Here is a 12,318-nt window from a genome sequence, read left to right on the forward strand (position 1 = left end):
CTGGAGGGGGGGGGGAGATGGGGGGACGACCTCTGTATACCAGGAAACGTTTACCAAGAAGCATATGCTTTGTATCTCTAAAGTCTGGTCTCCGACCTAAAATAGCAAGAACATATTGGTCTAAAAAAGGAGCATCATGGCCAAAGGGACATCGTCTATTTTCGCAGAGGAAGGGGAGTCAGAGGTGGCTTGGTTATTATCCACTCCAATCTCCTCATTTTAATATAGCAGGAAACTAACCAGCCAGGGCACGAGGTGCCAACAACACACAGGCAGCTGGAGGCAGAAACCGTCAAATCCCAGCGTCGTCCTAATTTTGTGGAGTCTTTTGCATTTTGGTACATTAACAACAAGAGCTAAAAGTATACTTCAGCACCTGGTTTGCTCTCCACCCCCAAACTTGTACAATATGCTTTTGCTGAATTCAATAGTGAAAGTCTGAATTTAACCTCCTTGAGTCCACTCTGGTCCCCAGGGATAGCAACATGAACGTGCCTTCTATAGAAACTAGGGTCACTTGTTGCTTTGATGCGCCAAGCGTGGGCCAGCCTGTCGGGAGGGGGCGTTTTTTTAAAAAAGGGGTTGGGGGGGGGGGAAGCTTCCTAGAGCATTTTCAGTCTGCTATGGCACCCAGACTTGCCCCAGCTCTGCAAAGTCCTGACACGGAAAGTCATCCTGAAATAATGGGAAGCAATTCCCGTCCTTCTTTCTTCCTCTTACCATCACCTCTTTCCGGTCACCATCTCAGTAGCATCTCAGAAATGGGGAGCTGGGGAGTGGGGAGCCCTACACCCGTCAACGTCAGGGAAGACGGTGCGCTCTGTGGAGTTCTCCAAGCTCTTCTCGGAGGAAAGGAAGAACAGGGCGGGTCCAGGTTTCCGAGGGCAGATCCGCGGGGAAGCCCAGATTTAGGGACCACCCGGTCCAGCCCCGTAACCCTGAAGGCCAAGGATCTACTACCCCCACTCGCGGCGCTAACGCAGTGGTTTCCTGCTTCCCCAAAGCTTGATTCCGGCCCCAGAGGAATCCTCTAGAATAGATGGAGGTTGTTTGAGTCACGAATCAGGATCGTGTGTGTGTGTGTGTGTGTGTGTGTGTGTTTCTTAGTAAACACGAGAGTTGAGTGGGGGCTCTCTCCACGCGCTTCCTTTCCCGACTCCTCGTCTCGTTACCCCTTCACGTTCACCTGCAGCTTAAGGGCAGCGGCTCCGGACTTGGACTTGGGGCGGGCAAGCATTTTGAATCCGGCATTCCCGCTCCACCCCCGCGCCCCTGGGCTCCACATCCCGCAGTGATCGCGGGCGCGGGCGTCGCGCTTGAGGCTCCGCTTCTGCTGTGAGTTGGGGGCGAGAGGCCGGCCGAAGAGAAGCGGCCCCTGGATTCCCTGCGGACCTTGAAACTCCAATGCCGACCCCCCGTCCCCGCGGGCCCTGCCGGCCGCCCACCCATTCCCCCCTCCCTCCTTTAGCTCAGCACGCAGCCCCTCCCTGCGTGATGATGCAAACTAGAGGGGGAGGGCGCGAGCAAAGGAGGGTGGGGAGAGGAGAGCCTGCGAGGGAGGGAGCAGGCAGTGGGAGGAGGAGGGAAGGGAGCCGAACGACCATTTAAAGCGATAGCAATCCCTGCCCTCTCCCCAGTGCCGGGCTGTAGCGGAGCGCGAACGGCGAGCCGGGGAGCGCGAGCGCTGCGCGTCGAACCCGCGAGCCGGAGAGCGCCCGGAGTCCCGGGCCGGCAGGTGCCTCGGGACCTCTGCACCCTCTCCAGACGCCCCTGGTCTCAGTGCCTGCCAGAGCCCCCCCGAGCTTCCCCGGAGGGGCTCACCCCGCGGGGCCCGGAACTAGGCGAGCCCGCCACCATCCCCTCCAGCTCCGCCGCCGCCACCCCAGCCGCCGGGGCAGCATGGTCCAGCTGGGGAGGCTGCTCCGCGTCCTGACTTTGATGAAGTTCCCCTGCTGCGTGTTGGAGGTGCTTCTGTGCGCGCTGGCGGCGGCGGCGCGCGGCCAGGAGATGTACGCCCCGCACTCGATCCGGATTGAGGGGGATGTCACCCTCGGGGGGTTGTTCCCGGTGCACGCCAAGGGTCCCAGCGGAGTGCCCTGCGGCGACATCAAGCGGGAGAACGGGATCCACAGGCTGGAAGCGATGCTCTATGCCTTGGACCAGATCAACAGCGATCCCAACCTGCTGCCCAACGTGACACTGGGCGCGCGGATCCTGGACACTTGTTCCAGGGACACTTATGCGCTCGAGCAGTCGCTCACGTTCGTCCAAGCGCTCATCCAAAAGGACACCTCCGACGTGCGCTGCACCAACGGCGAGCCCCCAGTCTTCGTCAAGCCGGAGAAAGTAGTTGGAGTGATTGGGGCTTCGGGGAGTTCGGTCTCCATCATGGTAGCCAACATCCTGAGGCTTTTTCAGGTAGGGGGGCGCTCCCTCCCGGGCGGAGCACGACGTGGCTCCCTGCGCTCTTAATCCTAAAAGCTGGTTGGGACTCCCAGGGGTGCGGAGTCCGGGCAGCCTCCGTGCATTTTCACCCTGGAGAGCCGGCCGAATCTCTCCCACCCCGCCGGAGGAGGTGCCTTCCCTGCTCGGTTCATTTCCCTTCCATCTCTCCCCTTTCCGAGCTCCACTCCATCCGGCTTGACATCCTGGATTTATGGCCTCACTTACAAGAAGCAATCTGCGGAAAAACAAGGCGATGATTTAAATGGGTTTGCATTAGAGTGAAATATGGTCCGAAAACAGGCGCATGAAGGTACCAGGCGGCTGCGAGAGAGAGTAGGTTAGGCTCCAGGGGCTTAAACGACGGGAGAGGACGCCTTAGAAGTGGGCAACTCCCCAGGCTCCCACCCCACAACAGCCTGGCAAGCTCGGGGAAATTAGGCGGTATTTCTTAAACAAGAGGCTGGGTCCTAACCTAGGTTTGGATGGCCATTGATGTTTTCCTCTCTTTGGGGTTCCAGACCTGTAGCCTGTGTCTGTGAGGGCCAAGGAGTCAGGACCCGACCCAAGTGGGGTACAGCCACCCACAGACGTGACCCCAGCCGCTTTGCTCTGGGAACCTTGCACCTCCTCAATTGCATTTGGCACTCCAGCCACTGGCAGGAGCTGGGCGCTCAGTTTTCCGCTCCCTCCACTTCAGACCTCATCCCTGGGATGAGCTCATGCGAACTGCAAAACCACTACGCTGTCGCTGCTGCCTCCTCCCTTCTCCCCTCTGGCCCACCGCCTCCCAAAGGCCGACCCTAATTCCACAGATCAGCTCGGGGACCTTCTCGGTAGTGAGGCTGGAAAGCTTCCTGGTGGGGGGGAGACAATAGAGTATACTGAGCGAGCCCCAGGTTTTCTTGGAGCTCCGGGTGGGAGGGCGACGGTGAGAATGCAAAGAAGGCGGATCCGGGGCAGCGGAGCGGCGGGGTTGTTCCGCAGTGCTCCCTCCGCAGCCCGAGCCCTGTTGCTCCCAGCTGCAGCGGGTTGCAATGACTGGCTTTTGGGTTGAGGGGTTGGAGTTTCAGTGTGTGCAGAAGTATGATGGAGGGTTTCCTTCTCGGATCTCAGGGTCTCCTTTTCTGGCTACCTTTCTGCTCTACTGCTGTTTTTTGTTGTTTGTTTCTTCTCCCGTTCAGTTTTTCTGTGGCTCCAACTCCCAAGTTCTTGTTCATCTCTGTTTCTTCAGAAAACCCGTTTCAAGTGCATGCTTGACGCTTTCCTTGCCTCGTGATACCCAGGCCCAGTTAACCTCCAGTCTACCTGTAGGGGCTGCCCCTGGCATCTTTGTACCTCCTTCCCTTCCTAGTTAAAAATCTACCTTCCTTTCAAGTGCTTTCCTTAAAGGAGTTGGGATTGGGGAGAGGGAATTCCTTGTGAAATTCAGACTGTTACTCCCTTCCCTCCCAAGAGGGTGAAGTTTGCGAGTGGGCCAGAAGGAGAGGGTCCTTGTGCAAGGCTGGAAGCTGGCCTGGCTCTTCTGCTGCCTCTGAGCATCACTTACCCCTCCAGGGAGAACCCTAGACATTTATAAGTCCGAAAATGCTTGGAGGGCAGCAGCCTTCCTTTCGTGCTGCTTCTTCTCAGGAAGATTCTGGGCCTCTTGTTAGGAAATCCCAGGATCAGGAGCTCCTTCTTCACCTTTGAGCTTAAATCTAGACAACTTGAGGGAAAGGTGCAGGAGAGGACAGGGTCAGAGGCATCACCTGAGAACCACTGAGAGAGGTCCACAGTGTTTTCCTGGACCCCTCAGGAGGCCGAAGGGATATTTTTGATGCAGAGTTTTGAAATTATTTTACTGTCTAGTTCTCTTTTCCCTCTGAGCACAGGCAGTGCCGTAGATGAGTCCGTCTGTTTGTAGGGAGAGTGAACTGTTTGTGGAAGTCAAATAAGGGACTGCCAACTGTGCTGATTGAGAAAGATTTCAGGGAGAGTTGCAAACCTACAGCACACAAGATGGACAAATCCTCCTCCCTACCCTTAGGAGGTGCCCCATGTGGCGGCTGGGAATGAAAGGAACCCCAATGCCAGTGTCAGGCAGTGTATGTTGGCACCAAAACCATTCAGAGACAACACAGGCATGTTCTCTAACTTGCAGGTTGCTGCTATTCATGTTGGATTGAACAGCTGATGGAGAAAAGCGGCCTTAGTGGTCACCTGCATTTATTGAGAAGATACTGAGAGTTGGGAAAATGCAACAACTTGTAGCTTGTGCTACATCAGTTATACAGAACCCCCATTGGTGTGGGTATCTGGTCAACCATTATCATGCTGGAATGTGTGTAGACATATCCTGGAATATCTTTCAGTGACTGGCTGTTTTGTGCATGTGACAAAGAAATTCCTGACATGTCATTCCAATCTCGAGTTCTCCAGCTTCTGCAAGCGTCTGCAAGGAGAGAAGAGTGGTACACAGACCCGTTGTTCGAAGGCACAATCATAGTTTGAGTGAAAGGATGTTGAGTTGAATCTGCTCTGGGTTCTGCTCAATTCAGATTGTCCTATATAAAAAAAACCTCCTCTTTTGATTGAATTCTAGCTCACTAGTAATTTGAATTTTCTTTTTAATTCCATTCCTATGGGTGTGTGTGTGTGTGTGTCTGAGAACTGTGCCAAACCAACCACTTGAGTTATGAATTGATGCTGAAATAAGGCTAGAGGAAGAATATTCCGAAACCTGAAGGGTGTGTGTGTGTGTGTGTGTGCAGAAAAGAATGTTGATGAGATAGTAACTGATGTAACAAATGGTGCTGCAGCTGTAAAACCTGGAATAAAGTTCTTTCTTGAAAATTAAAACCTGGGCAACAACATAAATAGTATCTCTGCTTTCTGATTCCTATTAGTTTCTCAGGATTCTGGACCAAAGATTTGAGCTGAGGGAGTCTTCTCTCTTCCTCTGCTGTAAGCACCCTGAGTGGCATGTCTGAGGACAGGAATCAAGTCTTTCAAATCCAAGACTTTGATTCTAATGAAATTAGTGTGTGGCCTCGGCTCTGCCAACTGGGATTCAGTCACTGCCACTGCCCTGCAAGGCATTCTCAGCCTCAAAGGAGCAGCAGGGCGGGGATTTGGGAAGATTTGTTTCTGAGCTTGTACAAAATAATACTCTACTAATGCTAAGAAAGATTAAACATAAATTAATATGGACTAGAGTAACATATTTTTAAAAATAATCACAGTGTGGCAAATGGCTTAATGTGGTGAGATTATATAATATGGTGGCCAAAAGATATGTCCCCAAGGCCACTATTTTAGTGATTATAAGTAAAACACCTGATAGTTTCTAATAGTAGAAAATATTGGAGCCATTTTTATTCAAGGTGTCTCCTTTATTGAATTGAGAACAAATATTCTGAGAGTGTAAATCATGCTCAGTACATCCTTGATGAATTGTCTACAGAGATATCGTCTCTACAATAGAACTAGAATTAATAGGAGCTGTTTTGGTTGGTGCCCAGCCCCCAAATAAAACAAAAACCAGATGGAACAAAGTGGTCAACTTGACTCTTGCTGCAGCTCATTATGTATCTATTTATGTGACCTTGCACATACGTGAAATACATTTGTAAATGTCTCAATGTTCTCTTTGTGTTCTTTAAAGCCTACATATCATCTCAAACGTTTGAGGCAACCTTTCGTATGTCGCTACTTAGAGCCTTCTGTCTTCCTGTGTATTTTATAGAACTGGATAAAACTGGGCCCCTGAAGTGGTGTAGGGTTACTAAGGTGGGGAAAATACTTTTCTTAAAATTACACACTAATATACTCTTTTAAATTTTTTTCATAAATGTGTCAGTTCCATTTGGCATAATCTGTATAACAATTTCTGCCCCCACATTTACTGTGTTTCAGGAAATTTACTTAACAGATGGTGAGTGGGCAATTTTTAAAGGGGCATTAAAAAAAAGAGCAGAAGGAAAGGAACCAAGACATGTACATACTACGCTAGATTTGAAGACACAGGTATTTTATGTGAAGCCCCGTGCACAGTGGTTATGTGTCGGGCTGCTAACTGCAAGGTGCTCAAAGCGACAGTTCAAAACCACAAGCGGCTCGATGAGAGAAAGAGGAGACTTTCTACTCCTATAAAGAGTTACAGTTTCAGAAACCCACTGAGGCAGTTGTACCCTGCCCTATAGGGTCATGAGGAATCACAAATGAAGCCCTGTAGATCAGGGCTTACTGATCACCTCAAACTTACTGTCTTAGAGTGGAACTCATAATGTCCCTAAAGGGCAGGCAGTTTGGGAACTTTTTAAGAATTCTATTTTTTTTGGAGGGGGGTGGGGTCTATGCATTAATTCAGTCTAGTTTATTTCCCATCTTCAAATTATTCCTTTATCCTTTTACCACTTTGCTACCCAGTCATAGTGATCAAGGCAGGCTGTGAGGAAAATGGTGTCTGGGATCTGTTTACTTCATAGTCATTGGGTACAGGAAGGTAATAGGCGTGTGAAGTTAAATGATAAAAGCCTTACCTCCTGTCTATCATGAGGGTTTTGTTTCATTTTATCCTGGAAAAAAGACTCAGCTTCTCTTTTGGAAAATTGCAAACAAAGGATGTTAATCATGATGTGCTTCCTCTTCTGGGTACACCTCAGTCATCTTATGGTCAAGCAAAGTAGGAGATTGGTTCAGGTGTGGGCATCTGACCCTGGCCATCATCTTCCCCAAGACTTTCCTCTCCGAGCAAAAGTCAAGAGCTCGCTCTTCTCCCTTTAGTGGCCAAGCTGGGAAGATATGCTACCAGTGGGCACCCAGCACTTGGAGTGTCTTTAGATGGAATAAAGGCATGCTGAGGTAAGCAGGGCTAAGTGATGGACAGAATCTCAGAACCCCTGATAATGTTTTACACTGTCCAGATTCAGCTCTACTTGAATCTAGATGCATTCCTGCATTGCTAGTGCGTGGGTCTCTATTTAAAATGTCCTTTCACTATCTTGAATTTGTTTTCTATTGTGTGCAATTAAACACACACACACACACACATATATGCAAGGATGGTGAGATTTCATTTCACATTCTTAGGACATGTCAGGACATACCAGTACCTGGAGAAAGACATCACACTTGGTAAAGTACAGGGGCAGTGACAATAAGGAAGGCGGTAGACCAGATGACTGACACGGTAGCTGCAACAATGGACTCAAATATAAAAATATAAGAACATTTATGGAGATGGTGTAGGACTGAGAACTGTTCAACATCTCTCTATATACACAAATACACACACATATTTCCTTTTATGCACAATCTTTCTAGTTCAGGTTTGGAATTTTAGAATATTCAAAATTTCTACATCTGTCCCAGCATTTACTTCAATCACTTTAAACATTTGTGCTTTTGAAGTAGTTGAGAGAGTGGACACGCTTCTGATGCAAAGTTGCAACCCAAAGGCCTCCCATTCGGAAGCTCTGGAACCACACTCAGTTCCTTTCATTAAAGCAAATCTTTCGTTGATGGCCTCAGGACACAGAAACATTTTCATGGTATAATGGAGTACAAAGTGCATTTAAACTCCTGGGTCACTCTACAGTCAGCAACAAGCCTAACTCTATTTTTCACCCTCTTTTACTTAAATAGGCGATTAAGAACAGTTCTCTTAGCACTGAAATGCCTGTTTTGGGGGGTCATTTTTGCAACAAATAATCAGATTCATTAATGGACCCTTTGCATATTGGCTCAATAAAAAGATATGCTTTGCATATTAAGACTAAGCCCCCCCAAACAAAAAAAAAATGTTTTCTTTTTAAAAAATAAGCAAACATTTATCTGAGGAGAATATTGTTCTGGCCATAATTTGCATTATGATATTTTCATGTTTTGACAATTAACCTCCTTTCAAATATATTTATTACTAGATTCTGCTTCTTGAAGTGAGTTATTAAATGATAAAATCAAACATGATGTTGCATAGATTTTATGAGAACAAAAGTTATAACTCTTTTCAATAATAGGAGTAGTTATCATCATAATCATTTATTGGCTCTTATACCAAGAGCTATAAGTCCTTCCCCGTATTAATTCTCATTGAAACCCTGTCAACATATATTATTATGCCCATTGTACAGCTGGGAAAATAAAATTCAAACTGAAAGTCATAATAATGGCCAAATGTTACAAAATTTGCAGACAAGTTTAAAATGTGGTTTTACCTACTCATAAATTCTACTGGTTTAAAGATCTCAAAAATGCTGCTTGATGCACCACATCTATTTACAGAAATAATACTTTATTTCAGTTCTGAACCAACATGAATTTCTTAAGTCCAAGAAACTTGAGCATACAAATGCCTGCTTCCCTATCAAAGATGCTTGTTATCCATTATTCAACAAGTCGTCTTGTACGAAGACAATAAATACACAGCAGACTTTTCATTCACGTAAATGAGAAAAGATATTTCTCTTATCCTGATTTAGGGCCCATCATTATGGATTATGCTAGCTCTTCCTAAACTTTATTTTATTCGCTCCACTCTTTCTGCCAGCCTCAAGTGAGGGAATTCATCATTCAGATATATGTGAAAAGCTAGAGGACTATATTAATACATTTGCTGGAAGTCAAGTTGATAGAGCACAGGAAGTACATCGTAATAAATGTAACATTAATGTTTGTGTGGGCTGTGGAGTGAGGGGTAGGAAAAATTTCAAAGTAATGGATTATTTTGCTTCTTGTTATGAAAGTGCTGCAGCTTAATAGATTTATAATTGGTCATTTGCAGACTCCTCCATCTCTGGTCGTGCGCTCTCACCATTCTGTGGCTGTTGATTCTCCCTTGTTTTTGATGGAAGGATTGGCAATGAGGCCACTGAGAGGGGCTCACGCTGCTATATTACATTATTGTGTACATGAAAATATCCATTTCTTACTACACTTGATCTCAGACAAAAGGCCAAGAAGCGATTGAAAATATTTCCATTTCTAACATACTATTGATACATTTTTATCATGCTTCCTCCTTGACTGTGTTCTGCAGGAGGAGACAAAATTGCCAGTATTTTCTAAGAGAAAGTAAGCTCTGTCAAAAGAATTGTCAGATGTGGAAGTCTGGGTAAATTAGGGAAACAAATCCACAGAAACTCGTATGTATAAGAAAGAGTTTTATATAAAGGGTAAGTGCACATTAAGAAAGCATCCCAACCCAGTGCTCTCCAAGCCTATAAGTCCAGCATTAGTCAATATGTCACACACCCATCTACAAAGCCCTCCTCAATCTCACAAAACACACACAATGAGGCCAACTACAGGAGGAAAGCTGAGTCAGTGAACGAATAAGCATCTCAGCGCTAGCAGGGGTCTCCACGTGGCTGCTCCAGCCCAGGGCTGCATCGGGGTAAGTCCATGTGGCTTCTCCTCAGGGATGTCTTGCAGGAAGTGAGCCTTGCCAGCTGAAGCAGGAACTGGCTAAGGCAGCTGCAGCCTGGTCCGACCATCAGAAAGCAAGGGACCCAAGAACTAGAAAGGCAATGCTCACTGAGCCATTTATCTCTGTGCCCTTCAACTAACCCCATATGTGTTTATCAGCCAGGTTGGCACAATAAACCTTAACTATTTCATCAGATTACCATGAAGCAGTGAAGAATTAAGCCCCAGAGTTAGGCAGACATGGGTTTAGCAGCCTCACTCTCCTGGACTAAGTCTCTTAGTACTTCCTGGACTAAGCAGTTACCTCCATCTCTTGTCAGCTTTCTTATTTTTGAAATGGGGCTAATACCCTATTTCCCCGAAAATAAGACAGTGTCGTATATTAATTTTTGCTCCCAAATATGTGCTGGGTCTTATTTTCAGGGGATGTCTTATTTTTCCATGAAGAAGAAGACGGTACACATTTATTGCTTATTGTTTTATTAAAAGTGATCTCTCGTACTTCTTGTCTGCTCCGGCTGCGCTGCAGGCAACAGTGAGCTGCGGCTATGGTCCAGAGTGCAGAGTTACGGTAGCTACGGTGGGCCTTATTTTCGGGGGGATGCCTTATATTTCAGCGAGAGGCAAAACTGTAAGTAGGTCTTATTTTCAGGGGATGTTTTACTTCTGGGGAAACAGGGTAGAAGTGTGTCTATCTGATAAAGGTAGAGATTTCATGAAATATGTATGGAAATATGTTCATACAGTTTGGAATGTGATGAGGGTGCAATAAATTATATAGCTATTCTTATTATATTTTTGAAATAACTACTACTTAATTTAAGGGGCACTTGCGCTGTTGTGGATTGGGCATTGGCCTGCTCACCATGAGATTAGCAGTTCAAATCATCATAGAGGTTCAGGGTAGGTTCTTTTTTTAAAATTTTAATGCAAACTTTATAGATGTGTACAGGAGCCATGGTGGTGCAGCAGTTAAGCACTATGCTGATAACCAAAAGGGCTGCAGCTGAAATCCACCTCTTTCATGCTGCGCTTCCACTCACCAAGCATATCCTCCTCCAGTGACCGGTGTCGCTTGATAACATATCGGAAGTACATGGGATGAAGTCTCATCCTTCTTGCCTCTGAGCATCTTCTGGCCATACTTCTTTCAAGATAGATCTGTTTGCTTTTAGGCAGTGGTGGTAATCTTCCACCACTTGTCTGTCATTTACGTGTACTGTGGTGACTTGTGTGTTGCTGGAAGATATGTTACTGGTAGTTCAAATGCCAATAGAGCCACCCAACGTGAATTGGTTTCAACAGAGTTTCCAGACTAAGAAAGACTGATGATGGACTCTGGTGCCTATTTCAGAGTGGGTAGCCACTGAATACTTCGATATTCTTTGTCAACCCATAGTTCAAATACTGCCTTACTAAATGCCCAACTTTGACATGTAGATGAAGCAAGTAAAAATGCCAGGACTTGGGTCAGGCACACCTTAGACTTTTTCAACACTTTAAAGAGGTCTTGTGCAGTAGATTTATATAATGCAACGCGTCATTTGATCTCTTGACTACTGTCTTCATGAGCACTGACTGGATTCAAGCAAGATGAAATCCTTGACAACTTCAAACTTTTCTCCACTTATCATGATGGTATCTATTGGTCCAGTTCTGAGGATTTGGATTTTCTTTAAAATGAGTTGTAAGCCACACTGAAGGCTGCAATCCTTGATCTTCATCAGCAAGCATTTCAAGTCCTCCTCACTTTCAGCAAGCAAGGTTGTGTCATCTACATATCACAGTTTTTAAATAAGTCTTCCGCTGATCCGGATACTGCTTCTTCATATAATCCAGCTTCTCTGATTATTTGCTCCTGTACATTGTATATTTATCTATATATATTTATGTATTTATGTGTTGTCATATATATATTGGGAGATACAGAGAGAGCTAGAGAGAGAGAGAGCTTCGGTGATATGATTCAGTGAAATATGCATTTTCATGGCAAATTATGTCTTGCATGGCCTGAGATAGCAGTGGGGCTGAGAAAAATGTTCTGGTCTGAAGCCACTAGTTGTGAGAGTGAATTCCATTGCTACACTTTTCAAGTTGTGAATATTTGGAGACATCACTTAAGTTTTTGAACTGCCTTTTAGATTCTTTGAGCTATGATTTCCCCCCACAAATATTTAGTTAACCACTGATATGCACTCCTTTGGGTACTTGCATGTCAGTGAATAAAATAGACTAAATCTCTCTCTCTCTCCACCCTCTCTCCCTCCCTCTCCATCTTCCTCTCCCTCTCCTTTTCCCTCTCCCTCTCCATCTGGACTTATAGACTGATGTCTTAAAAAAACATGTTTGAGAACGAGCTTGGGTAAAGACCATTTCCAGGAAGTGGGAAGAACCAGTGTCACAGCTCCAAGGCCAAGATATAGGATGCTCAGCATATTGGGAGAGGACCACAAAGGCCTCATGTAG

The 12,318-nt window shown here is 46.2% G+C and overlaps 1 protein-coding gene across 3 annotated transcripts in view; it reads left to right on the forward strand.

Annotated features, from left to right (window-relative positions):
• The first annotated feature begins 1,702 nt into the window (after window positions 1-1,702).
• Window positions 1,703-12,318, forward strand: part of GRM7 (glutamate metabotropic receptor 7) — a 1,182,365-nt gene continuing 1,171,749 nt past the window's right edge. For all 3 annotated transcript variants that reach the window (XM_004714110.2, XM_004714111.3, XM_045285644.1), the window contains exon 1: window positions 1,703-2,418. In XM_004714110.2, coding sequence (XP_004714167.1) covers window positions 1,900-2,418 — 519 coding nt within the window. In that variant the 5' untranslated portion in view covers window positions 1,703-1,899. The remainder of the gene's footprint in view (window positions 2,419-12,318) is intronic.

The sequence above is a fragment of the Echinops telfairi genome, unplaced genomic scaffold (genome assembly GCF_000313985.2).
Source record: "Echinops telfairi isolate 266 unplaced genomic scaffold, ASM31398v2 ScPeMD7_7474;HRSCAF=8512, whole genome shotgun sequence".
NCBI classification, from domain to species: domain Eukaryota; kingdom Metazoa; phylum Chordata; class Mammalia; order Afrosoricida; family Tenrecidae; genus Echinops; species Echinops telfairi.